Here is a 27,481-nt window from a genome sequence, read left to right as displayed (position 1 = left end):
TTAACCAAATTATTGGTCACAGTGTATTTCTTTTATTTTTTCAGCCATCTGGTTTTCAGTTGGGCCGATCTGGAACATACCATTACCTTGTCACTACTGACACCTGGTGGTGCGATTAAAATACAATTTTGCATTTATTTATGGATTTAGGGTTACCATTAAAAAGTACTTAACTATTAATTAATTAGAAATAATTATAACTATATTATTTTGTATGTAATTTTATTGTTTCTAGTACTGACCACTTTACAAGGGTGCATTTTTTTTAAATTATTATTCTCATTTGGTTGAATTCGTTTTTAGAAGCAAAACTGAGCAGTGGATCAAAATACATTTGTAAATAATTTGTACAAAAATGAATTAACTTGTGAGAAAAAACGTGTTTAATGTGAAATCCAGAAAATGTCAGTACATGAAGCAGATACAGAAAGTCCAATAAAAGGGCTATTGTGTAGTTTAACCACGCCCCCTTTCCACATCATAACATAAAACAAATGTGATATTACATGTCAGTACAAAAAGTAGACTTTTAAAAAAGTTAGTAATAAAATATAATCTATAAACATCCTTCAGTTCTTTTTGATGAAGAGCATTGTGTGGGTCTCTCCTTCACATTCCCAAATGGTAACATTCCCAGTGTGCCACTTTTATAATGTATAAAAAACAAAATTGAAAAGGACAGATAGTATAACCATTCAGGAAGTGTTCATTCAGGAGCACCATCAAACTTGTGCCTTTGCTTCGATATCAGAAAAAGGAGTTTATAGACAGTAATTTGTTTGTGTATATGTTGTTATTGAAATGATTGAAGTTTAACTGTGACTCCCAATTTACATACTCAGAGAGTACCTTTAAAATAGCTTTACATTCTCAAGTGGTCCTGACAATATTTTATGAGCAGGGGTTAAACTTCATTTAATTTAATTTTTAAACACACGCAAACACAGTGGTGGGTGCAAAAATAAATAAAATGAATTCTGTTGGCATGCAAGCAATTTAACTTTGATTTTTCATAGAATTGAACTTCTTAACCGAGTTGGAAGTTAGGATATTTCCCAAAATATTTTGTGAACATCCTCATCGAAAAAATTGGAACATCATTCCAGCCAGTACTTGGATGACTTCAAACACAATCTAATTAAGAACACTGTCATTATTCCTAAACTTGGAAGGATATACAATTTAAGTCATATAGGAAAATAAGCCTTTTATAAAAGTGCAACGATCACAAAAACAATGAGCCAATTTACAGTGCATTTGTGGAAAACCAAATCTGTGCCTGTGTGTTTTATTTACCTACATATGAATGTACAAAGTGTCTGTGCTTTAACTAAGTTGCATGGGTATTTAAATGTCTTCTTTCCATATGTGAATTAGCAAACATACCTCATATTAGTACTGCTTTGGCACTATCATCTGGCATCTTGTTGCCAAGCAACCATTTTTGAAGTCAAATAGTACTTGTAGCATCCAAGTGGCCAATTAAGTCAAACTGGGGGAGGAGTTTCACCGTCCAGACAATTCCTACAAATGACAGCAGTAACTCAACTCTGCATAGATTCAGTTTAAGACACACACAGGTAAGAAGTAACAGTCCTACTGTATAAAAAGAGGAACGAAGACACTTTTTTTTCCCCAGTGATGCTTTCGGTGGATGACATCCCAGCTCAGAAGTTGTCACAGAGGCACTGATGGAAAACAGAGCAAGTCGTTAGCGATCACTCCAATAATGCTAAGCTTGAGTTACAAACCGTGCTTACCCAGGGAGGTGGTACTGAATCGCGTCCTCTGCAGGGTGGCAAAACCGGGCTTGTCGGAGAGGAGGACGCGACGCGAGGGCGTAATGTCCCCGTTCCTCTGCAGTGAGGCGCAGCGGTGAAAAGTCCCGTCCAGTTTGGTTTGAATGTTCCCGGAGCTGTGAGCTCGCTTGATGTCGGCGTCGTGACACGCAGCCTGTCCGTTCAGAAGCTGGATCTTGCAGCAGGGGAGAACCTTACGCTCGTCTCTCGTGGTGGCGCTCAGAGTTCCGTTAGAGAGGGAGAGTTTGGTGAAGTCTCCGCTCGTCAGCTTTCCCAAATGCCCGTTGGCGCGTCTTTCGTGATCCTTCCGCGGGGATCTCGGGATGTCTTTGGGAATCAAAGCGGGTTTGAAAAAGGCCACGAGGCTTTCTTGGCTACGACCTTCACGTCCTCTTTGTCCCTCCGGTTGAAAGACCAGCGTGTCTTTGGGGGATCTGCTGCTCCCCCCGAAATGGACCTTGTTTTTTCGCAGTGTGGAATCTCTGCTGGGAGGTGCGCTATGACTGCTGACGTGTGCTCCTAACATGGCCACTCTCTGAAGCTGGATGTCCAAAGTCCTACCTTGCTCCTGTCTGGCTCTCTTATTAGATGCCCTCATCCTCAGGGAGCCATCATCCCTGCCTTTGACAGCACTGCTGAGCTGTCTCTCCATAACAGGCCGGCTCTGCCCCTCTGGGATTCTGGGGGAGTAGCACGTTTCCGTGCAGCCGAGGCTACTTCCGCTCGGTGAGCTGCACTCCTGTCCGCCCTCCAAGGTCCTACGCTGGACGTGCCTTTGCGGCGGGGTGGCCACCAGCGCAACGATGGGGTCTTTGGTACATCGCGGACGTCGGCCCGACTCGAGATATTCCACCAGCTCTCCCGATTGAGTCTCGACCGAATGCTTCGTGCGGTCCTTGGCTCGGAAGGACCATCGCATCGGCAGGACTTTGCTTAAAGACTCCTTGGCTTTCGTTGGAGATCTCATGCTGACGCTCCTTGCTTGGGTCCCGCGGACAAACGGTTTGGATTCAAATCCATCTGTTGACAAATAAATAGGTTAGCATGGCAGCACGGTGAAACAGCTTTAGAGAAAAACACCAAACTAGTACTTGTGTCTGCAGTTTTGTGAGGTTCTTCTTCAAACACTGGCCGATCAGTCGATTCTGGAGGCTGCATGGGGGGGCCTGCGATGGACGCTGCACCTCGGTCACCGGCCCCCGTCAGCCGTACCAGCCAGTGATCAGAAGTGTTTGAGCTGGTGGAACCTGCAAGACGAGTTATTAGTTGTCATATTGCTATCACGATCAAGAGGACTGTTATACTGACACGGTTTCGTAAAGGTCAAATGAACATCACCTGTAAAGGTTGCAAAATGTGATGTCACTCAGGAGACAAATGCTTTTAATACAGTTATGACCTCTAGCTGCAAAAAATACATTTTTTTTTCTTCTCCATAATGTTCAACTACTGTTTAAATCCCAAGGCGGAAGCTAGCGATCAATAGAAAGATGACAAGGTCTAACCAGTGACTGAAGAACTTGCAGACCAGGGCGGGATGGTTTTTCTTCTTTGATAGAAGAGGATATAAGCGCCGCGTGTGCACACGTCTCCCTCAGGAACCGCCTCAGCATTGCTGTCATCGTAGCTGTACCACTGACCGTCCACGGAGTTCCGACAAAATGCTGCCGTCGCAGTAACAGAGGTCGACGTTAAATCCCGACAAAAAGGAAATTGCAAATTTCTCACCTGTGTAATGCCCGCCGTGCATCCCTCCGTGATGATTACACACGGCGTACAGATCGTACAGGAAGTCAGGTGGAGCCAGCTCGGCCCGTCTGGACTGCTTCCAGCCCGGCTGCTGCGGGTTACGGTTCACCACGTGCGGCGTCATGTCCAGATCCACCAGGGGGAAATGTACAAACGTAGTCAGCTTGTTTCTCCGCTCCCCTACTTGCCTAAAACGCTTCAGGTGGAGGATGAGAATATCCGGGAGAGTCCACAAACTCATCTTCACCATGCCCTGCTGTAGCTGTTTACAGTGCGGGCACTTCCAAGCATCATCGGGAGCCAGCTGGAAGATAGGAGATGGACTTAACGGCTAATTTATTTCTCGAGAGATGATCCAACACCACGGAAAAGTAAAAACACAATTATAAACATTTGAATTTAGAAGTTCTCTACCTGCTCCTCTTTGGTGTAAAGCTGAAAACACTCATCCAAGGTGCAGCTGTACTGCTGGACGTGTTGCTGCTGCTGATTCCTCACGCTGTCCGCATCCTTCACCACCTCCTCTTGAATGTTACCAAACAGGCTACAAGGAAAATACGATTTCAGTCGAGCAGATGGTGAGTTGAAGTTAAAAAAGAAAAATCGTATTCACCAATCTTTGATTCGGTACTCCCATTCAATGATGAGTTTGACATGCGGAGGTCCTCCTGGACTGCAGAGTTTCAGGGCTCTAAAAGACAGCAAAGAAGGGAATTATCAATATTTGGAATGCTATTGAAACTATTTACACCATTAAAGTCCTTGTACTGTACTATCATTTTTTTTTTTTTTATTTAATGAGTGAATATCTAAAATGACAATTCATCCACTAGATGTCAGCAATTCCAGGGAGACACAAAAAATTCCCAATTTCCTGACTTCAATCCCCTTAAACTAAATTTATACTTATAACTTTACAAATTTTCATTTTTACATTTCGTAAATGACTATTTTGATGAGTTGGTAGGTTTATTTTTTTGACCGTGGCTGTAATAGTTTTTTTTTTTTTTGTCTCATACTCCGACAAATTAATTCCTTTTATTTGTTATCATATTTGACAACGACTGAAAATTTAAATTTCAGACACTAACAAAACTAACACTAAAAAAGCTAACACTAAAAATAAACATGGAAATGAACTATTTTTAGTTTTTGCTCCAGGTGTGGCTCACAGCAAAGAACAAAATTCAGCGGGTCGCATATAATTAGCAGCCTAAGACTATGCAGGAGCAAATATTTTATCACTCTAACGAGGGACATTGCTAGGTGCTTCCAGGAAAAAATAAAAAAACACTTAACACATTCTGTCCTCAGTTAAAATTCAGAATCCACACTGACCTGTCAACAGCGGGATGGTAGAGTGGTCGACTGTCCTGCGGTGACAAGTAGCTGTAAAATGATGATCCTCCCACCACGCGGATGTTGAAGAGCACTCTGTTATTCTGGAAGAAAAAATAACGAGAATGAAACCGTGTGAAGGCACTGCTTGCATTGCACTGAGCTATAACCACCAAGTTAGACAAGCATTTGATTGGAAAATATGCCCTCATGCCCAAATCAAAGTTTCACCACACAGGGTCGTAAAATATTAAAAAACAGCAGGCGAGGAGAAAAAAACTAAAGAAGCAATAAAAGTCATATCATTTTTACTTTGCCGTTGTTTATATTATTGTGAGATTTGCTCAGATGGGAGATGCTTTAGGAATGAAAGAGCTTTGCGGGGAAAAAAAAATCAAGCAGATTTCCTCTCGTCCCATATGAAATGTGGTCGGTGGATGCGGGCTGAGCTCAAACACAAACACCCACGCTCAGTCCTGTAAGGAAAGCTGTCGCGAACAGAACAGCACATTCCTCACAGATATGAACCCATAACCTTTGGATTTTATTATATAACACCAAAAAATTAATGTTCAAAATTCATCCCGTGCCGTAATTTGGCCAAAAATTGAATACAAGCAACTGTGACAGGTCCTATTGCCAAAAAAAAAAATTAAATTTAAAAGCATTTGTCGTCTCTCACCCTAAATTCGATTTACCACTTTAAGCGCACACACTTGCAGTTAAACGGAATATTTTAGATCTCATCACGGCCAACAAAATGTCCTTCTCCTCACAGCTTGTAACCAAAAAGATCAATAACTTGCACTGCCTTAGTGTTTTGTAATACATTACATTGCTATTCTTGCTTCAGTAGGCACCCTGCCAACCTTTTGAAAATCCTTTCCAGCAAATTCAGCAGCAGGGAAAATGATTGAGACGGGAAAAAAAAAAAAAAAAAGGCTGCTTTTGAATTTTAGTCGAGGCTAAAATTAGATGCGGAAAAATCCACTTGACTGTGTCATTAATTGACACAAGCGGCTATTGATTTGCTTTCAAAGCAGAGCAAACATCTGCTCTTTCAGGGCAGACGGGTGGCTCAGGAAAACTTTACGACGAAGCCTGATGCTGAGGTGGCACACAGAAGACGACAACATTTTTTTTTTTTGCGCCTGATTCTTGTCTCTTGAGTGCACCGTCTGGTAAACAACATAGAAGGTCATCAAAGTGGGCATCCAAATCTCCTAACTTAGTGGCCTGGGATCCATCCATCCATCCATCCATCCATCCATCCATCCATCCATCCATCCATCCATCCATCCATCCATCCATCCATCCATCCATCCATCCATCCATCCATCCATCCATCCATCCATCCATCCATCCATCCATCCATCCATCCATCCATCCATCTGGATCTGGATCTGGATCTGGATCTGGAGCCAGACTTCCCAATCCATCTCCCCCAGCAGCAACCCCGAGTTGTTTGTCCCTCCAGCATAACCTGAGGCCTGCTGTCAGCAGACCACGCTTGCAACATCTCACCAGGGAGGCATTCGGGAAAAAAAAAAAAAAGCCACTTAACAGGTGAGGAGCAGCCGATCTACTCTGAATCCCGGAGCTCCTCACCTTATCATTGAAGATGAGTCTGCTAAGCCGTTTTTATTTGCAATCTGATCCTCACGGTCACCCCAAAGCTTGTCGTCACCTTTCGGATTAGCTCCATTCCCCGCGGTATCTCAAACTCCATCCTTCCCTGCTGATTCATTTTCTGCGCCCTACTAGTTTCTGACATACTGATTTGATCTTCAAACATGATTTCATTCTTGTAAGTAGTTGTCCATTACCTGTGCTGGCGCCCCGTTGATCATCAGATAGTAGAGCTTGCTCAGAATGCTTTGCTGCAGCTGATCCCAGGAAATAGACCGGTCCTCCCTCATTAAGAATGGAGGGCCAAACCTGAAACAATAACAGTTTACATAAAGCCTTGGAGGTTGCAAATAAATGATTCTAATATTAAAACGGGGTTTCTTATTTTAGAAGCACAATGAAAAACAATAATTGGCTGATGAGAGGAGGGAAAAGCATCATTCTAAAAAAGATGGCACGTTTATTATAACACACAATTAATTGAAGGCTCCATTGTCTGCTTGAGATTTATTAGTCTATGCACACATTGAGGGAACAAAGTAGGCAAGACAGTAACCAAAAAAAACCTCCATTGATGTTTTAGTTAAGTTTTAGTGAATAAATGTTGCATTTTAAGATTATACCGTATTTAATATTCTGTGGTAGACTCAGACAGTCACGCACAAATGCAATTTGGCTTAGGCTATCAGATGATTTTATTTTTTATTTTTAAAGTGTGTGTGTTCACTCCCCATGAAAAAGTCCTCTTGGGAAGCCTTCAGATCAATTCATAAAACTATATTACAACCACTTCACGTAATCATTTCCACCACAATAAAATAAGTGGAATGCCCTGTTGACATTCAAAGGAGCCGCGAATGCCTTTTAGAATTCAAACATTTTATCAAATGATACAAAAAGTAACCTAAGTCCATAAAGTGCATACGTAAAACAAGTCCGCTTCCAACTTCAACCACAACCAAATGATTGAAGCTCAAATGGGGGGGGAAAAAAAATCCCATTGCCAAATACTTTACAAAGAATAAATGATGTTTTTCATTGTTATATGAGGGATTTGAATAGAAGATTATCATTTTTAAAAAATAATGAAGTCCTTCATTTTGGAACTGGGACGATACGTACAGAAAACAGACTTTTGAATTGCTTGTGAATAAATAATTTGCTCTCTGCGGTATATGCAGGCTGGCTGAGAATTAAATAGGTATTAAAATTGCTCATAGAAGTGTTGGCATCATTTAAGTCAGTACAATCCTATTTTTTATTTTTAGTCACTCATTTGTTCCATACGGAGCACAGGGGAGAGAGAGGGGGCCAGTGCCCCCACTGACCCCCCCCCCCGTAGCGCCGCCACTGATTGTATATAAATCATCCGTTCATCACCCTCCAAAATCTGGGAAGTTAATTAGCTAACTGAATAACAAATAAAAAAAAAAATACCACACTTGACAATTTAAATTAATTTAAATCCAATTACAATTTAAATGAATATATTAATAATTTAGCCTTGGCGAAGGTTGCCACTCATCCCAGTGACAATCGACTTATCGTGAAAAAATGATGTTTAAAAATGTAATAATTTGGACAAAACACACACAAAGCAAGTCATTTTCATAAGTTCTAGAGAACTAGCTTGAGACACGTGACTTCAATGTCATCCTCTTGGCAACGCAAAGTCTCCCACAGTCGTCTGATGAGTCCGAGATCGGTGGGTGGGTACTTTGATCAATGACAGTAAGTCGTTTTGAAGGAGAAACTGGCACAAATGAGTCAGACTCACCGGCGAGATTGGACTTTCTCACGGCCGCGTTGGCCGTCTCACCTCTATTGATCTGCCTCAACTGGACGAGCGAGTCAAGTGTCTGTCGGACCAGATGTTGGATTCCTCATTCGTTTGATTCCTCTCGCGGTGAGATGGATGTGAGCCATTTATTTTCCAGAGAGGTGAAATGACCTTGACGTGTTTCTGGCACAAAGTAGCGCTAAATATAAAATGACCGAGCATCCCAGTTCCACGGAGGAGGGAGAGCGACTCTATGATAGTCACTCCAAGTAGATTAGTGCCGAGATTTTAAAGTGCTTGAAATCAAAATTTTCATTCACTCATTCAATTATTGGTATAACGGATTAATTGTGTGAGTACCAAATTGAAAAAAAAAAAAAATATCAAAACAGTGGTTTGAGTAAATGACCCTAAAAGTAAAATCAGGCAGGGGAAATATTCCTCTACCAAAATATTTTTATTAATTCACTGATTGGCTTTCTGTGACATTTTTGCTACATTTATACTGTTTTTAATATTCTGTCATGTTTAGTTAATTGTTGTAATTAGTGATTTTTGCTACTTAATTCCATCTAAAGTTATCCTGTATTTTTATAACTATTTTATTTTGGCCATCACTTTATCTTAACTATAAATAACCCAATATTACCAAATAGATAATGTAATAAAAAAAAAGGACTACCCACGGGACTTGCATAATTACCTAACAGTTTGTTGGCCTGCTCCTGCAGCGTTGCACACCAACAACAAAATCTTAACCGGGACTCCTTGGTTGAGAAATTCGGAAGACAGCGCCGCAGACGCAGGTAATCTTTTCCCTTCAGGTCCGGTAGCGTATGTAGAAGACGGTAGACTATGATGGTATCCTAAAAAAAGACACACAAAGAGAAATATTTGCTGACTGCTATGGATGAGACAGCAGCTTTCTATTTAGGGGAGTGATTCACGAAGCAGATGGCGCCTTGAACTCTCAGCAGGAGTGTTTACTTGATGCAGCTTGTGATCCACCCACTTGACCAACACAAGAAGGGTGTGACAGAAAAAAAAAAAAAATCAGAATATCCTCGTGAAAAGTGATGCCGACCGCGCTGCATTTTTGTCAATGCTCAGGTCGACTGTGATAAATCACGCGGTAAATCCCACTCAGACAAGAAGTACCGTAATTTTCGGACTATAAGTCGCGGTTTTTTTTCATAGTTTGGGTGGGGGGGCGACTTATAGTCAGGAGCGACTTATATACATATATATGTTTTTTTTCTCTTTTTTGGGCAGTTTATGGCAAACTGACTTATACTCCGGTGCGACTTATAGTCCGAAAATTCCGGTAATTGATCGGCCAGAGTTACCGAGTCCTCCCCAAAGCGCAATGTTTTATTAAAGCCTGTTGTTCTTCTGTCATGCGATCCATCACTGCCTGGTTGTGACGAGTGCGAGTTCTGCAAAACGGCGGGATGACAAGTAATTGGGGTGTGCCGGGAGGGCACGACCTATTCGAAACTCATCAAAGTCTCCGAATACATCATCAAAGCTTGAACATGAATATGCTGATTGCGATGTCTTGACCCCCCGGAAATTCAAATTCGGATGAGAATGCGCAGCTTTTAATTGAGTAACGCTGCTCTAATCAAGCTGGCTATAAAACGCACTTGAAATCAAGGGCGACGATTTTGTCAAGAAACGACCTCTGACGGTTCCGCCAATGACGGAAATCTCCTTTTAAAAGCCTCGTGTTGAGGAAAGACGAAACTGCTGAGGTCACCTCCTGGTCGGTCCCGTTGAGAGTTCCACGCCGCCGCCGCCGCCGCCGAGGAGAGCGACCGTTCATCCCTCATTAAATCAAATGGTTTATGGCTTGCTGTCAAACGCTGTATGCTTACGACGCATCTGTTTCTTGTCTCCTTTCACTTTTATACTCTTCTTTTTAACCGCTACATCATTCTTTTGGGGAGCTATCATAAAATGTGTTTTGACTCAATGTCTTCAAACACACCTATCTCTGTTAAATCGGAAAAAATATTTTAAAAAAAACGGTTTGTGAATTCTCTCGTCGACCACCCACCAGGATGAAGCAGACTAAACACGAGCAAACTATAATTAGATCTGACTTTTCCTGAAGGATAAAAAAAAAACAAAGACATTGAGGATAGCTCAAATGAATTTTCGGGTAATCTGACTGAGGAGAGCAAACAAGCACATAGTCAAAAATTCAATCCGAATAAATCACACATCGAAGACATAAATCTGAGCTCGGCGTAGGGTGTGTGTGCATGATTCAGTGTTTCATGTGATGTACATTTTTTTTGAATGTCCTCCTCAAGGCCCCCCCCCCCCCCCCCACTCCCATCGGGTTTCATTAAGAATACTAAAAGAATACAACTGATTGTTTGCTTACTTTAAAGTTAGCATAACAGCAATTATTTTAAAAATACATGTAGTGTGTTATAAATGGATGAAAACCTTGAGCTGGATTTTCCAACCATAAATCTACCTGAAGTCCGTGCAGAGCCTCCTCGGATGTAGAGGGGCGGAGCTTGGAAGGCGTAGATGACATCATTTTCGGCTATACCGGTTAAATCGTCTTCATCAAAGAAGGAGCGCTGGAACCCGGTGGAGTAAACTTCAGTCAGGATCACCTACGGAGTAGAAGAAGAAGAAAGCAGGTCATTTATTTCAACTTACATGAATATTCTCCCTCCTTACTCATAATGTCTTTGATTAAAAAATGGCCACTATTAGGCCTGTCATAATATTTTTTCTTGTCCGCCAAGTCGATGGCTACTTTACCTGATCTGGAGAAATGTTGCCCTCATCAGCCACCATCCTTCTCAAACTGGCAACAGAACCAAATAGAGGCACGGCCAGACCGACTCGCAGGTACCTTTGTCCTTTAGTGCTGAAGACCAAAGTCACACACATGGGCCTGCCAAAGACCAACACGCATTTAGGACCAAGCTCGATTTTCCGTTCTCGACCGAGTTTGAGCGGACTGCGCTAAGGCCAGGATGGGACAAAAGAAGACTGTCATAAATAAATCAATACATTTCCACATTAATAATGGATCATTAAGGAGTTAAGTTTTATGACTGCCAAATAATGGAATGTATTGCATTTTTAAAAAGAGGGAGCCCTTGGCTTTGACCTCTCCTGAGGCAGCCACTCCTTCACGCCGACGATGTTGTGCAGCAGTGACCTTGCACCTCTCTTTGTAAAGTGAGAAGCATTTGAAGAGCCATTTCCATGTGTGTGGGAATTAGAAAATAAATATTTTCAGTGAGCAGAAACATTTATTTTCAAAACACCCCTAGTTACGTAAAATAAAAATGCTTTTCATTTATCCTCAGAAATTCTTCCCATAAATTGATATTTTGTTTGTATACAATGGTCAATTTCACATTTCACAGTCCTTGGCATGCCGGCGCAACTATACTGCCAAGGTGGCTGTGTAAACAAATGCACAAGAGAATAGTCACGTGACATCCGGAGCTTTATAACGGCGCCAATGCGAGATAGATTCGCAACCATACTGGATAAACAAAATGATCCATTATGCAAATACTGCAATACCATCAACAGACAACCCGATGTTTGGGGTGTTTTTTTTTTTTGTTTGGAGGCAATCTGTGTGGATGAATATTTGCATATACACAAATAAAAAGAACCTTAACATTCATTGTCCTTAATCTTTGCCGAGCCCGTGTGGTAATGAGTGACCTCACTGATATCAACCGAAATGTGTGCCAAGGGTGTGATAGAGAAAGGAAGCCAAGTGAAAGCATGAGAAAGGTCGTAGCAGAATAACGGCCAAGCTCAAGTGACCTACCTAATCATTTAGGTCAAAGAGGCCGTTCCCATTATTTCCCGACTCACTTTGTGTCTATATTTAAGAGTCTTCTAAAATCTCAAGATATAACAAGGCTTTCGTCGTATCCCGCTTGCCGACCTCATCGCAAATAACGCAAACAAGTCGTCATTGCAAAATACCAGCAGCCATTCGAGATCCCAAAGCACCTTTAGTGTCTGCGGCCATTTTGTATTGCACCTTTTTTTTTTTTTTTTAAAGATTGAAGGCTTTGTTAACAGAACAGCCTTTAAACAAAGTGCTTACCTCAGCCTGTTTGCATCTTAATGTGGATGTCATTAGCTGACAAAGTGGCTTTTTGCAAATGAATCTTTTGAGGATACTAGACAATTCTGTTTGTGTAGATTTTCAGTAACCGTAAGGCAACTGGATTCAGTATCTTGCAACCGAATAAAAATATTGGACTAAATTTGGTACTCACCTGGTCTGGCGGAGAGGAATAGGGAGTGAAATGCAAAGGAAAGGGTCAAAGGTGTTGCTCTGTTTCAAACAATGGGGGCAGGTCAGTGAAGATCTGTGCAAAACAAAATACACACATATTAGTCTCCAAAATTTGGCTGGACTTTCAAATTAATCTCCACTGGCAGAAATGGAGTGGGCTTAATTACATCACATTTGAAGAACACTGAAAAATATATATTTATTTTTATCTGATTGGGAGAGTGGATCATGTTGCATCAATCTGTGTGGGATTGCTGCAAGGAAATGTTGAGAAATGATTCTTCCTCTGTATTTACTTCATCAAAATAAATCTAATAATTTGTCAAATATTTCTTTATAATTTTTGACATTCCCCAGAAAACGACAGGTCATACAAATAGCTTCATTTCGTACAAGTTAATTCCATTAGCCTCTGAAGCGTTTTTTTTTGTGCTGTGCAAGCATTTTCTAACGAAATCAGCGGCGAAGTCAATCAAAAGGCTCTACAGGATCAACATTAAATAGATTGCGCCATTGTGAACGTACTTAATTTGATCGTGTGTAACCTAATACAGAGTACAAGCGGACATTATAGACCTTAAAAAAAAATGCTATGTCCAATGTGAAAAACAGAAACCGAATAAATCAATATATTTCGTATCGATCATTTATAATTTTATTGCTGTGACGTAAATAAACCGACCGCTGTGTAAGGTGGAAAAATGTGCTAAATAGTTACAAAAAAAGATCCCCTTTTTCGCTCATAAAAGGTATTATCCGTGTTTTGTCCTTTTTGGATGGATAGACAGACCCAGGATGGGAAAAAATGTGGGGTGAATAAAGCTCTATTGAAGCAAGCCCAGCTGACACTGGCTCACACTGGATCACTCCCTGTTGGCAGAGTGGAATGGCTGCCCTACGGATGTCTGATCCTCGCCAGGAAACAGCGAGGGGCCCTTGCGCTCTGTGCATGCAAATCACACTCAAGCCGCACTAAAACATAGATGTGCCCTGGCGCTGCTCGAAAACACTTAAAAAGAGAAAAGCTTTAAAGGGAGAGGTGATGTTCTAGTGATGGACTAATGGAGTAAGCGTGCAAAGGTCGAACGATGTATACTTTGTGTGTGTGGACGAACTCAAAAGACTCAAGACGCCGATTCACTCAGTGAAGTAACCGAAAATGTACCAAAAGAATACTTTGACAGGTCAAACTAGCCTTGTAACTAATAAGTCTAAATTTCATTCATAGTTTTACCCCCCAAAAAAATCTTCACTATGCCAAAAGAGATCGAGAGGTCATTAAAACCAAATATGGGCTTCATCATTCACCGAAAATAAGCTTGTCATAAAACAGATCATTTACTGGGCCCGTAAAATGTGAGCACCACTTCAACCAATCTGGCCCAAACAGGGCAACTTTATTTTTCTCACTCAAACTGCATCACATCAAAAAATAAAATATTAAAATGTATATGGATTAAACAAAAATACAATTTTAGCTATTGCTAAAACTCAACTGGGGTGTCAAACCAAATAAATGTATGAGCCCCTCATATTATATACAGTAAAAGCTACAAAACAAACTGACAAATAACTGGTAAAAACTGGTCAAATATTAAAAAAAAAGAAGATATTATTAAAAGTGAAGACAATTTGCATTTCTAGTAATGACACAAATTTGATGGGGCCACATAAAATGATATCTGGCCCCCGGGCCTTGAGTTTGACACCTATAGGATGTGCAGACCCGTGTAAATGTTTTGATGTGACCAAGTGGGCTTGTTTCGAGACAATGCTTTGGTCCATCAATTCTCCGCATTGCACTTCTTTGTCTGCCAAGTGCCGAGGCCTCGGGACTTCAGAGGAAATGAGAAGAACAGGAGTAAATAAAAAAAAATAAAAAATTCATCTAATCCCAGCTCTCGGGGCATTTGTCTCACTCCCGTGCCCACCTGCTTTCATTCGCTTGAAATATCCCACTGGCTGTGTGAATGTGATTCAACGCAACATCTTTGCATTGTCCAATGTAAAATATCGAAAGAATTTCAGGAGCGTAATTAATAAAAAATAAGATTAATTGGCAGCCGCAGCGAGCGGACAATGTTGCGAGGAACTGGCAGCTCAGCACTTGTTAATAAGATTAGCGCAAGTTCATTCCGACCTTTTAAAAAGTACATTAAACCTTCTGATGTGACCTCTGTCAGCTTCCTCGATGTCCTTTGGTTTCACTCTGTTGCATCATGAGCAGCTTCATGGTGTAAATGAAGGATACATGGAAAGTGAGCTCGCTATACTGTAATTTATACGTTGAAGGTCACTATTATATCACTTTAGTGGTTAAAGGAGCGGCATAATAATAATAAAATTAATAAATAAAGTAAATAAAAATAGTATTTTTTCATAAATACTGGAAAAAGTGGAACAAGGTGACTTTTTGAGTAAGGAGATTTTCTTTAAATTATATTTGATGCTGCTTTCATTGTAGTCCTAAATATCAGTTTGATAGGAAATTATATCATTTTCCCAAATATTGATGTCTGATAATTATTGCGTATCCCAAATTATAACCACTGTGAAAATCTATAAAAATTAGATCTAATACAAGAGTCACGTTATTATTTGTTATATTTTCACATAATTGAAATATGAAAATGCCGTTTACAATTAGAGAGACTAAAATGTGATTGGCATATGATTATTTTTCAAAATGTAAGTAAATTTGGGATTATTTTTTTATTCCTTTTACAAATAGATGTATATCTTACTGCAAACATAAAAAAAAACAAAAAACATGACAACTCACTTGTACTGTGCCTGAAAATGTTCCTGGACAAAGCTATGTTGGACAGTGAGCTGCTGGGATTGGGACAGGTCCGGATGCAGCAGATTTTCATCCTCGTCGGGACCCTGCAGCAAATACAGAGTATGTTACCATCATGGGAGGAAACTGGCCTTGGATAGAGATAAAAGATGGAGGGAAATATTTATAAATCTTCGCAGTAATCAGAGGTACATTGAGCAGAAAAAATAAATATGCTTCCATTTGATAGACGGTATTGAATATTTTTGCTTTGCACTTCTGGATTATTTATTGTCCGAGGCTGATAAATATATCTTGTTTCGAAAAATGACCAGATTTTCTCCAATTTTTTCCAAGAACAAAACACAAATATGGCTTTACAGGCGAGAATATTGCTAAATTTCTTAATCCATTTCAATTTACTGTCCCAATGTCAACCAATTATTGTCTGACTACCGACCTATGTCCTCTACCTACAAGTGTCTTGTCCTTGTGATTATTCTAAGTGGAATTATGTCACAATTAGGTTCAACTTGAGACCAGACTATTATCCAGTGACCTTAGACTGGACTCTCTTATCGTAAAGTACCAGAGGAAAATCCTCTTTGAGCTCCAGAAGGAGACTTAAATGGGCTATGTGAGATATAACATGATGTTTTATGGAATATGAGCAAGGCTACTATAAATTTCAATATTTATAAAATTCATGCTAGCCCAAACAGGCTTGTGAACTCTGAGTGACCCAACACGATCACGTCGCGGCCACAACTGATAGGGCAGAAAATACTTGACCTCTGACCCTAAACACAAAGGTGCTTTGGAAAATGAACAGATAGCGAGATGAAAAATGTGACAGTTTCTGGCGGCATTGAACTGCTGGGTCAAACTGCCTGGAACGCAACATTACATTTCCATCACACACATCAGCATTCAGACCCCCCCCCCCCTTTTTCTTTTTTTTTTTACAAATGGATCTATGCAGAAAAAGCTTTTTCTCTGCAGGCGCACTATCAATCCCCATCAAGAATTCCTAATGGAAAGTTACATACTTGAAAATGCATTAAGTCATTATATATAATGACTTTATATATTAATCAGTGCTTTTACACCCAAACAGAATAGCCGTCTAGGTCTTCTCTTTTTATATCAGCGCTATCTTTTGACTCAGAGGTCAACATGGCTTTCAAACCGTAAGACTATTCTTCCAAACGTATTGCAGCCAAGCAAACACCAAGCACAAGCCTGAAACGTGACCTTCTTACTGCAATGTGTGCTTCATCGAGCATGCACAATAGCACACCACCATTTTTTTTTTTGTAGTCTGACACAAAATGTCTGGAAACACAGGTTCCTTCTGTTTTCGGCCGACGCAATATAATCTCAGGTTCGGGGTGCCGTGTAAGAGATTAAAAAGTCACCCATTCTTTCTTTGATATATATGTAGGCTTTGTACTATGACCCAACATTCCCCCTCTTCCGCTCTCCACATAACTGCCATTGGGGTTATCTAAGTCGTGATAACAAGGGAACATTCAGACCAGTTACGCTTATCACTTCTCAGGAACTCACGTCCAGCCGGTGCTTCCCTGTAAATAGAGTGTTGACGGCATCTGCTGAGCGGGACAACAGAACAGGTTACTTCCGTCTTTATGTAATTCTGACAAGGTAGAACTAATCTAAATGATGACGGACAGATCAAGTCTGACTGAGAAAAAAATAAAAATAGTAACTGAATATGAACTCGTTCACTCCCATTGACGGCTATAGACGTCCAAGATCTATTTTAAATGAGCTGGGAGCGAATGAGTCAAACAGCACTTAACTATTCTTATTGAGGAAGTAAAAAAAAAAAAACCTAAGAACATCTCTAAGTCGATGAGAACATTAAAAGCAATTATGAAGGTCCCCGAACAGATATTATGTTCACAGAAAATATAATGTCTTTTAGTGCGGGGAAAAAAAGACTATCAATATGATGCAGTATAGTTCTATACTCTTGTGAATTATAACAAAAACATCTAATCATATGGAAAAAACATTTTTTTTATATAGTTCTCCTGAGGTGTGCCTTAAACAATGCATGGTTGGTTCAGAACAGCGAGATACAATATAAAACAGAAATGCACAATTGCTAATATTCATAATATGTTAAACCATATCTACCTTTGCTTAATCTATAACCCTCAATGCCAAAAGAGGCCTTGAGGTGTATTGGAGAAAATAAAATCCTTCATCCTGGCATCTGGCATGCTGTAATTGATTTGTGGGATTTAGATAAATGACAAAGATAGAGTGCTGAGTTGGGTTGCTGGCTCAGCTCTGTCATCAGGAGGCCACAGTTCATTGCTAGAAATTTCAGAACGTGCTGAGGAAAGTCTACACAGCTGCCGTAGAATAAATACTTTATAGTTGTACGGCCGTAAATTAAAAGTTGATATTTTCTTTGGCTTTATTGCAACACTATAAAAAAATAAACTGCCGCTTCGCATTTTGTCACACTGGATGAGTTGTTTTTTTTTCTTCATCTTTATCTGGTGCTTATTAAAGTCACTTTGAAGGGAAAATACAAATAGAAATTTGACATTCCACTTTAAAAAACTAATAAGAATGCAGTTGAATCATAAATGTGCCTCTGCATATTTCCCACAAATAATGTTTGGTGTTATTTAAAAATAACATCCTACAATAATATAGAAATGAAAGGGATATAATCCACCAAGAGTGAATCAATATTATTAATAGACTATTTGTCAGTCTTGAAGCAGAATAACAATTACTCATTTCCCACTTAAGCAGGAAGGATGCTGAGTGACGCAGCTTACTCCCACTGATTCGTGGACATTCATCTCCTAGCCTAAAATCCCACAAATGAACCGTGCACTCTGTCCCACCATGGACGTTGTCAATAATTCACCTCCAGGCTGTTGCTTGGAGTAATTCACCTCTGAGAGTAGGTCCGCTTGTAAAAAAAAAAAAAAAAAAAAAAGAATGTCTGCCCCCTCCATTTTAACAGAGCACCTTATCTTATCCTGATGGGCTTTCATGACGGGGGGGCTTGGATTGTAAAATGGGGGCAAAAGTGTTCCCAGTAATGGCATTGGTGTGAATAATTCAAAGTAACAGTGAAAATGGAGATAGATATGTGCTGTGGTAGACAAAGCAGTAATTGGGAACGAGAGCAAGCGGCAACTGAAACCTCCAGGTGATCATCACGGAGATACTCCATGAGGTTGTTTTGTTGTGACTCAGCATTTAAGATGCAACTCTGTGTGTATCAATAAACTCGAATTGTGGTGACAGAGTAAAAGAAAAGTACTGTAACACTGAGTATTGATAAATAATGGACTGGCTTAAAAGCAAAATCCTTTTACGTGTACACCCGTCTATAAATAGTCGCAGGAATATTGACTTTGGTCTCTCGGACATTTTAGTCCATTATCGTCAATGGGTGATCTCTTTGAATGGGTTGACTTTCTAAGGATGAACTACTACCACTCACGTACAAACAAATTTATATTGATTGTATCAACCACTTGAAGTATTGAATTAGATGTCCTATACACACACAAAAAATAAAAATATGAATTGCTGATGATCCACAAAAAAATTCTACTATTTTTTTTACAAACCTTAAAAATTATTTGGAAAATGCTGATGAATATTCGCTAGATGTTCCCGACGGGACACTAGGGGAAATGTAGAGAAAAATTCCTCATTAAATCTGAAAATCTAGCTCTGCCAATGATTCTTGCCTGTATTATTTTTCATGCAATTATGATAATAATGTTAAAAAATGTGGACTAAAATTTAAAATACATAGATAAAAATTTTAGTGCTTTACAGCAAAGTTAAGATGCAACAAAAAGTCAAAACATTACAAATACATTTTAAAAATATACATATCATTCTATGTAACGCACATTAATATTGTGGGGAGGTGATAGAAGTAGCACGAGAATTCTAAGAAACCAGGAGAAAGATGAGACAAACTTTCAAAAGAAATCCATAATGTAATAAAAAAAAAAAATCTAAAAACAATACGTTGGTGATGGCTAGAAGATCATCATCTCTCCCTGAAGCTGTTTGGAAGCTATTATCTGTCAGGATGGAAATAACTCAACAGCAAAACTAAGTACTATACTAAATCTGCTGCAAAATTCCTCCAGGCTTTTTCTTTTCTCTTAAACACACCTGCACTCACTTTTCCTGGTGCATGGTGGCCATCTTGACTCAATCTCTTTTTTTCCACTCGCATACAAAGAAATCAATTGACTCAATATATTATCAGGTGTCTATTCACGGATGTTGTCGCCGTACAATTTGCTTTGCACGGTGAGTCAAGTGCTTCTTAAATTTGCCCTGGACTATTGCATACTAGCCCTAATAACCACAGGGATTCTCTGTGGGCAAGATCCGCCATGATGAAATTACAACTCCCTGCTGGCTCTTATTCTGTGTATTGTGCCCTCCTGGTGTTAAACAAAAACAACATAATGAATATCTGCTAAAGTGATCACAAAGTCACTTGCAAGAGTAACCAAGCAATTACTTCCAAAGTAATAAAACTGGCCTGAACACATATAAAATATATCTTTTTTAGTAACCCTTTAAGGACATATTATTCACAATTTAAAACACATATATATGAGAGTGGGGCTAGTTTTAATCAAACAGATTTTATTCATAAGAAAAAACGGAACGATAAAATGGCTGATATCTCGGCTTAGTCTTAAAAATCTGGATCACTTCAATGAGTCCATATGCATCTCCCTCTCAACTGCATCCTTCCGTCTTCGTTTCTATGGAAATATCTAAGCTCTTACCGGCAGAAAATTGCACAGTGAAAGAGCAAAATTGAGCAAGATTGAATTGAAAATGGTGAACCAGAGGCACAGTTTGCTCGTGAATAAGACCATCGGAAGACTCTTACTACCACCGGGAGTGCGGCAAAAAAGATCTTTGAGCTTTGTTATTAGTCTCCTTCCTCTGTGGTTTATTGCGAGCAGTGTTGTTACATAGAGGACAACAAACGTCAGCTAATTAGGCTTCGTTTGTATTATTAGATTCGATGAAGAATACAATGACTAACTGATTCAAGGACATCTTGTCCAAACACTGTTTTGATTCATGTTTGGTTTGTGGAGTAAAAATTAAAAAGTCAAAATACATCTGATGGGGCGGCCATTTTGCCACTTGCTGTCGACTGAAAATGACATCACACTTGCCATCACAACCAATCCCGACTCACTACTTTTTTTAAAGCTGAGCCGTGATTGGTTGTGATCTCAGACCTGGCAATTGTTGCAGTCTCTCTCAGGTTCAATTGACATTAATCGGTGTCAGAGGTACACTGAGCATTCTCTCCAAGCTGCCTTCCCAGCAGGGTGGCCCCGAGCCACAGGAAGCCATTTCAGGTTGGCAGGGCCAGCGGCGGGAGGAAACACATGTGCACACCGGGAAAACACAAATCTCAAAATCGTTCGCATGCAGACCTGACGGCATTGGCGAGTGGAACAGACCACACGCCAGGCACCGGCCGTGTCCATGCACAGGTAGAATCAGTAAACAAAAAAACCCCCCAAAATAATAATACTGACAAAAAGTAGTAGTTTATAATCTCCCCATATTTTCATTGATTTCTTTTCCTCCTTTTTTTTATTACCGTATTTTCCGCACTATTAGGCGCACTTAAAAAATTTAAATTTACTCAAAAAAAACACAGTGCGCCTTATAATGCAGAGCGCCTTATATATGGATCGATTGATGAATTTGTTGATCCATACTGGTTGTACACAGCGCTCTGCCAAAATGTTTCAGTACGTTCATATATATATTAAATATAAAGCCAAAGCTCCATAATCTTTTCTGATGGACTCCCACGTATGTAAACAACAGAGACGGTTCATCTAGTTTCAACAAGACTTTGAAAAACTACAGATAGCAATGTCGCCATTGAATGTGGTAGCCACAAAACTTAATAACACATAAATCCTGCTGACAAAATTGTAAGCGTACACAAGAAGTAGAAGTTGTTCACTCAACAAAAATGATGCATGGCCTAGCACCTTTAATCATTTGAAAACTGCCACATTCTCAAGTTTGGACACGAAAACCGTCACGTAGAATCAAAGGAGTAATTCCTCTCGCTCCTTCCTGATCTCTCCCACTGTCACTACCGCTTACTGTTCCACCTCCCATTCCATTGCCACACTTTTTTGCACTCGACTCTCTCGCTCTCTCTGCAAAGTAGGTCTGCACAACAAGTGTCTCTTTCTTCCCCTAACTTACAAAGAGCCACATTCAGACACGACGTAAGCGAGAGAGAGAGAGTGAACGAGAGAGCATCGCACTCGCTCTGTTTCCAGAGTGATAAACGATCAACAAATCAAGCAGAGCGAATGCCAGCGTGGGGATTTAACACCAAAGGTTAGAAAGCGTGCTTGTTTATTGGCTTCACACGTTTGCGACACGTCGGCCTGCATTAAAAATTCATCCCAGAACGATACTGCGGGAAAAGTCGATGGCACTTTGGACTTTGGCTCTCTGCGCCAAGCAGCACATGCTTGGAGAGAATTAACATAGGTCAACAGGAGGATGAATTAGAAGGTTAACTTGTTGCGCCCAGAGATCTGGAGAATAACAAACGAGGCGGAACACGTCTGAATTTTTAAGCGGTTAATGAGCTGTTAGGAGACATTAGCTCATCGTCACGTTACCTGAGCGAGCGAGATGAGTGCTATAACCTCGCGCTGGCCTCAGCCAGGCCTCCACAAAGCTCCTTTGTGCATTGAGTGATACAACGTTGCATACCACAACAGCACTGGACATTCTTAGGGAGGTACAAGGTGGAGACTATGATTCAACATAAAGTGATTCCCCTCAGAGGGAGATTTGGAGCACATGTTTTCTTTTTGATAAAACAAAAATCCATGACAACCTGCAAGAGGTCAACGTGGACTGATGGCAACGTGCCCAGAGTAATATAAAAGACAACTACCGTGTATCACGGGAGATTTTTTTTTTTTTTTTTGCTTTGAACAGTGAGGTGTCTGGGAAAGTGAGAGGAAATTTCATATGCAGCATTGCTTTCACAGCCCCATCTGGACTTTTCTTTCTGTCTGCCTCTGCAGATTCATGTGGTTATTTCCTGTTTTAGTCGTGAATGCGCCTGCTACTTTATGTGACATGCCAATCATTTCGTTTGTTTGCCTTCGAGTCCAATCTATCTTTTTGGGCTCGTTACATACGCTATGATGCTGACGCTCCTTTGCTGATGCTAATTTGTTAGGAGAAAATAAACGGTAATTTTCCAATTTTTCTAAAATTTCTTTTTTTAATTACATTTTTTTAATGCTAATTTGTTAGGGATTTTCTAATTTTTTAATTACAATTTTTTAATGTTATTTTGTTAGGAATAGATAAAGAAAAATAAACTTTGCGAAAAGCAGGACTGGAAAAAAAAAGCAGCATCACAACAAGCCACATCCATTTTCCAGACACATTTTTTGCATTAATTTGAAACTAAATGTCAATTTCTATAGACTGAATTGTTTTGCCTTCAGAGATTTAAGAGTTTGCATATCGGTCGTACCATATATCTAAATAACCACGACATGGCCTTGAGAAAAGACATCCCGACGTAGATATCTCCAAATCCCACAATGACAAAGTAACAAAATAAATCAAGTGAGTGTAGCGCTTCAGGAAAGGAGTGCTGCTTGATTATAACTATATTTTCCCGTCAGTCAAACAGCTCCTCTTATAAATGATGTCATTGGTAATCACTTGAATAACACTCCACTATCAAGCATGATTTTAATAATACATAAAAGTGACTGATACTGAATAAATGATGCATATATGAGAATGAATGGGCGCATTTTCAAACCTTTAAGGCAAAGTGGTGTCTTCAAATCTAGAAATACCGATTCTCACCTTATCACAAGCTTTAGTTGTGTTATTGTTATTGTGCGAAACCAAATTGATGTCTTCGTGGACACGATCCAGCAGCCACAGAAGGAACTCCAGGGCGTCATGTTGGGAATTACCACGGAATTGTGATCCGTACTTAGACACGATAGCCTGCGGAGAGAAATCACAAAATTTAGTGAAACACAATTGTCTTTTTTTTTATTCTGGTTTTACAATCATAAATACACATCTAGTGTGTATTTAAATAGGTTATTTCTACATGGCAGTGGTGTATGGGCTCTCTTGTTAATGGCACCAGTTTGAAACTCAATTAGGGAGGAATTAAAAGTTTGAATAGCAGTTGGCAGGCTCGAGAAACGCAAAGACAGACGAGAGATTATAGAAGAGGATGCAACAAACAGACTGTAATCTTTGCTTCCTAATCCCATCATATATTGCTCATGATGTGCCTCATGCAGCTCAAGTTGCGACATAGCATTATATTATAGCAGAAGGCTACTAAACAGAAATGCATTCACTGCCATTGACGACTATAGACGTGAAGGATCCATTTGAACTAGGCTGGCGGTGAGTAGATTAACAACATCTTGCAATTTCTTGGAAAAGGGATTTTAGTGAGTACTGATACCAAGCACCGATACCACTATTTTTTTTTTTTTTTAATTTCCATCAAAAACCAATGGCAGGTCATTTCAAAGAAAGGCCTATATTTGCCAATATTTTTTTTTAGATACTCCCTGGAATTTTTTAGATATTCCCCGGAATTAAGTTTTGAATAATGCATACTTTTTCAAATCTGCTTGACAAAAATGAACGATTTTAATTTAAAATGGTATTACTCGTGTTCCATCATTCAAGATAATTTAATTGACATTTTTTTATGTGACATATTTTTCCAGATTTACTCCAAATTCTGCTGCCTGTCGACTCTTCCAACTTTTGCACGTCAAAACAACATTCACGTCCATCCACCTTTTGTGTGTTTACCTACGCTCCCTTGTTTCTCACCCATCTCATGTTATGGAAACTGATCAATTGTCTGGGGAGTAACTGTTTGACTTTCAGGCTTTGTCCCCTGTCCAGGCCCCTCTGCGCAAACACACATCTTGCCAGGGGAGGGATTCAAAAAAACACACAAGACTTGTCTGCATCAAAAGCCCACTTCTGCAGCAGGCAGGAAACACTCGACCACCAAAGTTCTACCAGCCTTGACACTGCTTAATCCCGAGAAAGTATAAATTAGCAAACAAATGAATACTTCCGCTCAATCTTATTAGGCCATAAACCAGGTGGTAGTGGAATGTGGCAGAGCTCCAAGCATTCAGCAGGACTTTTCTCTTGTTTGTTTTTTTTTCCCCTCCCTGACCGAGCCGTGCGGCCGAATGACCTATTTCATTCATTCAACTCTCTGAAAACCTTTTTCTTTTCAACAAACGGGGACACATTTACATTTGTATTGTAGTGTTCATGAACAGCTTGAGTAGTATGAGCAAAAAGATTATTGAGGATTTTGCAATGCCCCTTGAAAATATTTAATAGTAGTGACTTCTAATGTTCTTTCAGGTGTTCCTCAAGCCACGGGCAATGTTTACTTCTGACCAATAGCAAAGCTCTTTGGTTATTTTTTAATGCCTGCTGGCTTTGCTATTACTCAACAGGCAATTTCAGAAGGGCTTAGCAGCAGAAACGTTCGACTTCCTACTATTATGTGTGCGTTTGTTTTTGCAAAAATGTTCAAATTTCATTCATTTCTCTTTAAATATAGCTTTAAATTCTGCATTTTTAAAAAAATCCAGTATTGGGGACTGAGCGAGAATAATTTAGACTGACAATGAAGAGGTTTTTTTTTCTCCCCAACCGACAGCATCATGTGGGAGTCAATCAATCAATGACTGTCAAGTGTTTGCCGATGTAACATCCTGCAAAAAAAAAATCTCAGACATGCTTTACATCTTAACCTCCTTACTCCAAGGGTGAGGAAAGTCATGGGAAATCAATAAAGGCTAACATGTTCCAGTAAGCATCCATGCGTACTTTATGTATCATTTCCAACCGAATAATTAGCATTTCCAAGAATAGTGGAATTTCTTTGTTCGCTCGTCCATATTATCTACTTCTTGCCTCCGCTTGGAGAAATCCAGCACAAAGAGCTGCAGGCAGATAAAGTCCAACCACCCCCCTCCAATGTTTAGCATGGGCAGTGTATAGAAGAGCCTGAGGATCTCCTCATAGGACTCTGTCACAACACCTGATCATCACGCTTTCCTAAGCTCACCTACATGTTATATATTTATTTATAGACTATAGTTAGCGAGATGCTGTGGTGAGGGGAAAAACACTTGGAGTACCTGATGACCCTCCCCGGTGACACGAAGCAGAAGCCTTCTTATCAGCGAGGTCATGCAGTTAAGCATTTTGTGTGCCATGAGAAAGTCGGAGTTGATGATAAAAATGAAACATGCTGTCATGAATAGAGGGCCTATTTTTGTCCCTCAAGGTACAATCTGTACAAGTTGGTCACGATAACGAAAAGGCAACATTGTTAAAACAATCGCTTTCGTACATACTTGCCAAACCTTTATAAAAGATATTTTACACAAGGGAGAATTAACTGCGCGGAAATCAGGGTTGAAAGAACATTTCAGGAAGTGGGATAATATTAAAACATTTTAAATATGAAAATATATAAAAATATAGAAAAAAATCCTAATTAACATTATAATTTTTTTTCAAATTAATATTTTGTATGGGGTGTAGAGCTGGACGATATGGAGAGAAAAAAATCACGATATAGGCCATTTTATACCCAAATAACGCCGTACGACCATATAGATATTTTCAGTTATTCCAAAAAAAAAAAAAAAATAATCTACACTTGACTGTGAATAACTTACAGTCCCCTTTCTCATTTTAAGTTAAAATCTGGAGTACATTACTTGAAGATGAAAGATATTTGAAGTATCCTTTCCCCACCAGTGAATCAAACCACTTGTCACTCATAAATCATTCATAGTCAATCAATTATTTTCAAACCAATTAAGTCATATTGAACAATTTTCAATGGTGTCACATCATCCTTGGTTGCCAATGACTGCTCTTCACTCAAAACACGCAGGAACATATTTTGATGAGGGTGATTCGTGTACCTTGAAGTCCACAGAAAGCTGTGGGGTGTATTCCAAAGTCCACAGAGCCCGAACAAGTGAGGCCAAGTGTTCCGTGACCTCTCCGTTAATAAAAAGCATTCCCCCGCTTCTCACTGTCCCGTCGATCGCGGTGCCACACAGGTCCAACCTGTACCTCTCCAGTCCCAAATACTCAGCCAGAAGGTCGGTATTGCTCAGACACTGGACCACGGCGTTCATAAAACACGTGTTCCCGTGGTTCTTCAAGCCCAGAACGCCTGGCATTTTGTCTCTGTAGTGGTAAAATAGTTTATCCCTGCCAAGAGGAGGGTTCTTGACCAACCGAGTCACCTGTGCATCTTCTTTGCCAATCCCTGAGCTGGCGCTGAGTGTGCAAGGTGCGCCATTCCCAAAGCCTCCATCGTCATCCTCCACGTCCTGCGTGTCTGCAAAGTGGGTGAAAGTACCAAGAGTTTTGATGATTCTGTTCATAAAACTCCCCACGGACTTGAGTGATTTCTTCCGAAAAAGCTTCACCGATCTCGGCTTCTTCTCTTTACGCTTGTCCTCCTTCGACGTGGGCATTTCCTGCTTCTTGTCCATAGCGGCACCTAAACTAGTCCCCCGTGGGTCCGATCTCCCACTCTTCATCATTGTCTTGTCAATTCCGTCTCCTGCGAGCTACTTCTTCTCCACCACCAGCAGCAGCAGCATCCCCTTCCCACGAAGCACATGGAAGCGCGCCCAGAGGTGACACCATCGCCATCACAGCAGCACCCTGCTCTCCTCGTCCGCCCACCCAGCACGCCACCTTCCACGTCCATCCCAACGTTCTTTATCAAGCGTGGCGTCACGTCACGCGCGACAGGAGCCCCCCGAAACGGCTCTGCTCTCCCCCTTGGCCAGTCCCACTTCGGCTTGCAGCCTGCGTGCGTGCCTCCTCCCACTCGCAGCACACACACGCACACACTTGACAATTAATTAAGCGCAGTAGTACGATTCAGCTATAAAATGTGCTCAATATGTTTCCATCGTGAGCGTTAATTCGGT

The 27,481-nt window shown here is 40.3% G+C and overlaps 1 protein-coding gene across 1 annotated transcript; it reads right to left on the bottom strand.

Annotated features, from left to right (window-relative positions):
- Positions 1-375: 375 nt before the first annotated feature.
- usp43b (ubiquitin specific peptidase 43b) lies at positions 376-27,468 on the bottom strand. The gene is made up of 16 exons (XM_061303807.1): positions 26,453-27,468; positions 23,310-23,456; positions 15,378-15,481; positions 12,576-12,668; positions 11,080-11,215; positions 10,784-10,928; positions 8,999-9,161; positions 6,713-6,824; positions 4,887-4,990; positions 4,162-4,239; positions 3,963-4,092; positions 3,528-3,852; positions 3,305-3,463; positions 2,891-3,046; positions 1,761-2,819; positions 376-1,688 (listed from the first exon to the last, which is right to left on the bottom strand). Exons 1-16 carry the CDS (start codon positions 27,083-27,085, stop codon positions 1,678-1,680), a joined length of 3,555 nt encoding a protein of 1,184 aa, XP_061159791.1. The 5' UTR covers positions 27,086-27,468; the 3' UTR covers positions 376-1,677.
- Between the last annotated feature and the right edge of the window lie 13 nt (positions 27,469-27,481).

This window comes from Syngnathus typhle, linkage group LG17 (assembly GCF_033458585.1).
Source record: "Syngnathus typhle isolate RoL2023-S1 ecotype Sweden linkage group LG17, RoL_Styp_1.0, whole genome shotgun sequence".
Lineage (NCBI taxonomy): Eukaryota > Metazoa > Chordata > Actinopteri > Syngnathiformes > Syngnathidae > Syngnathus > Syngnathus typhle.
This window is presented reverse-complemented; position numbering and strand designations above follow the sequence as displayed.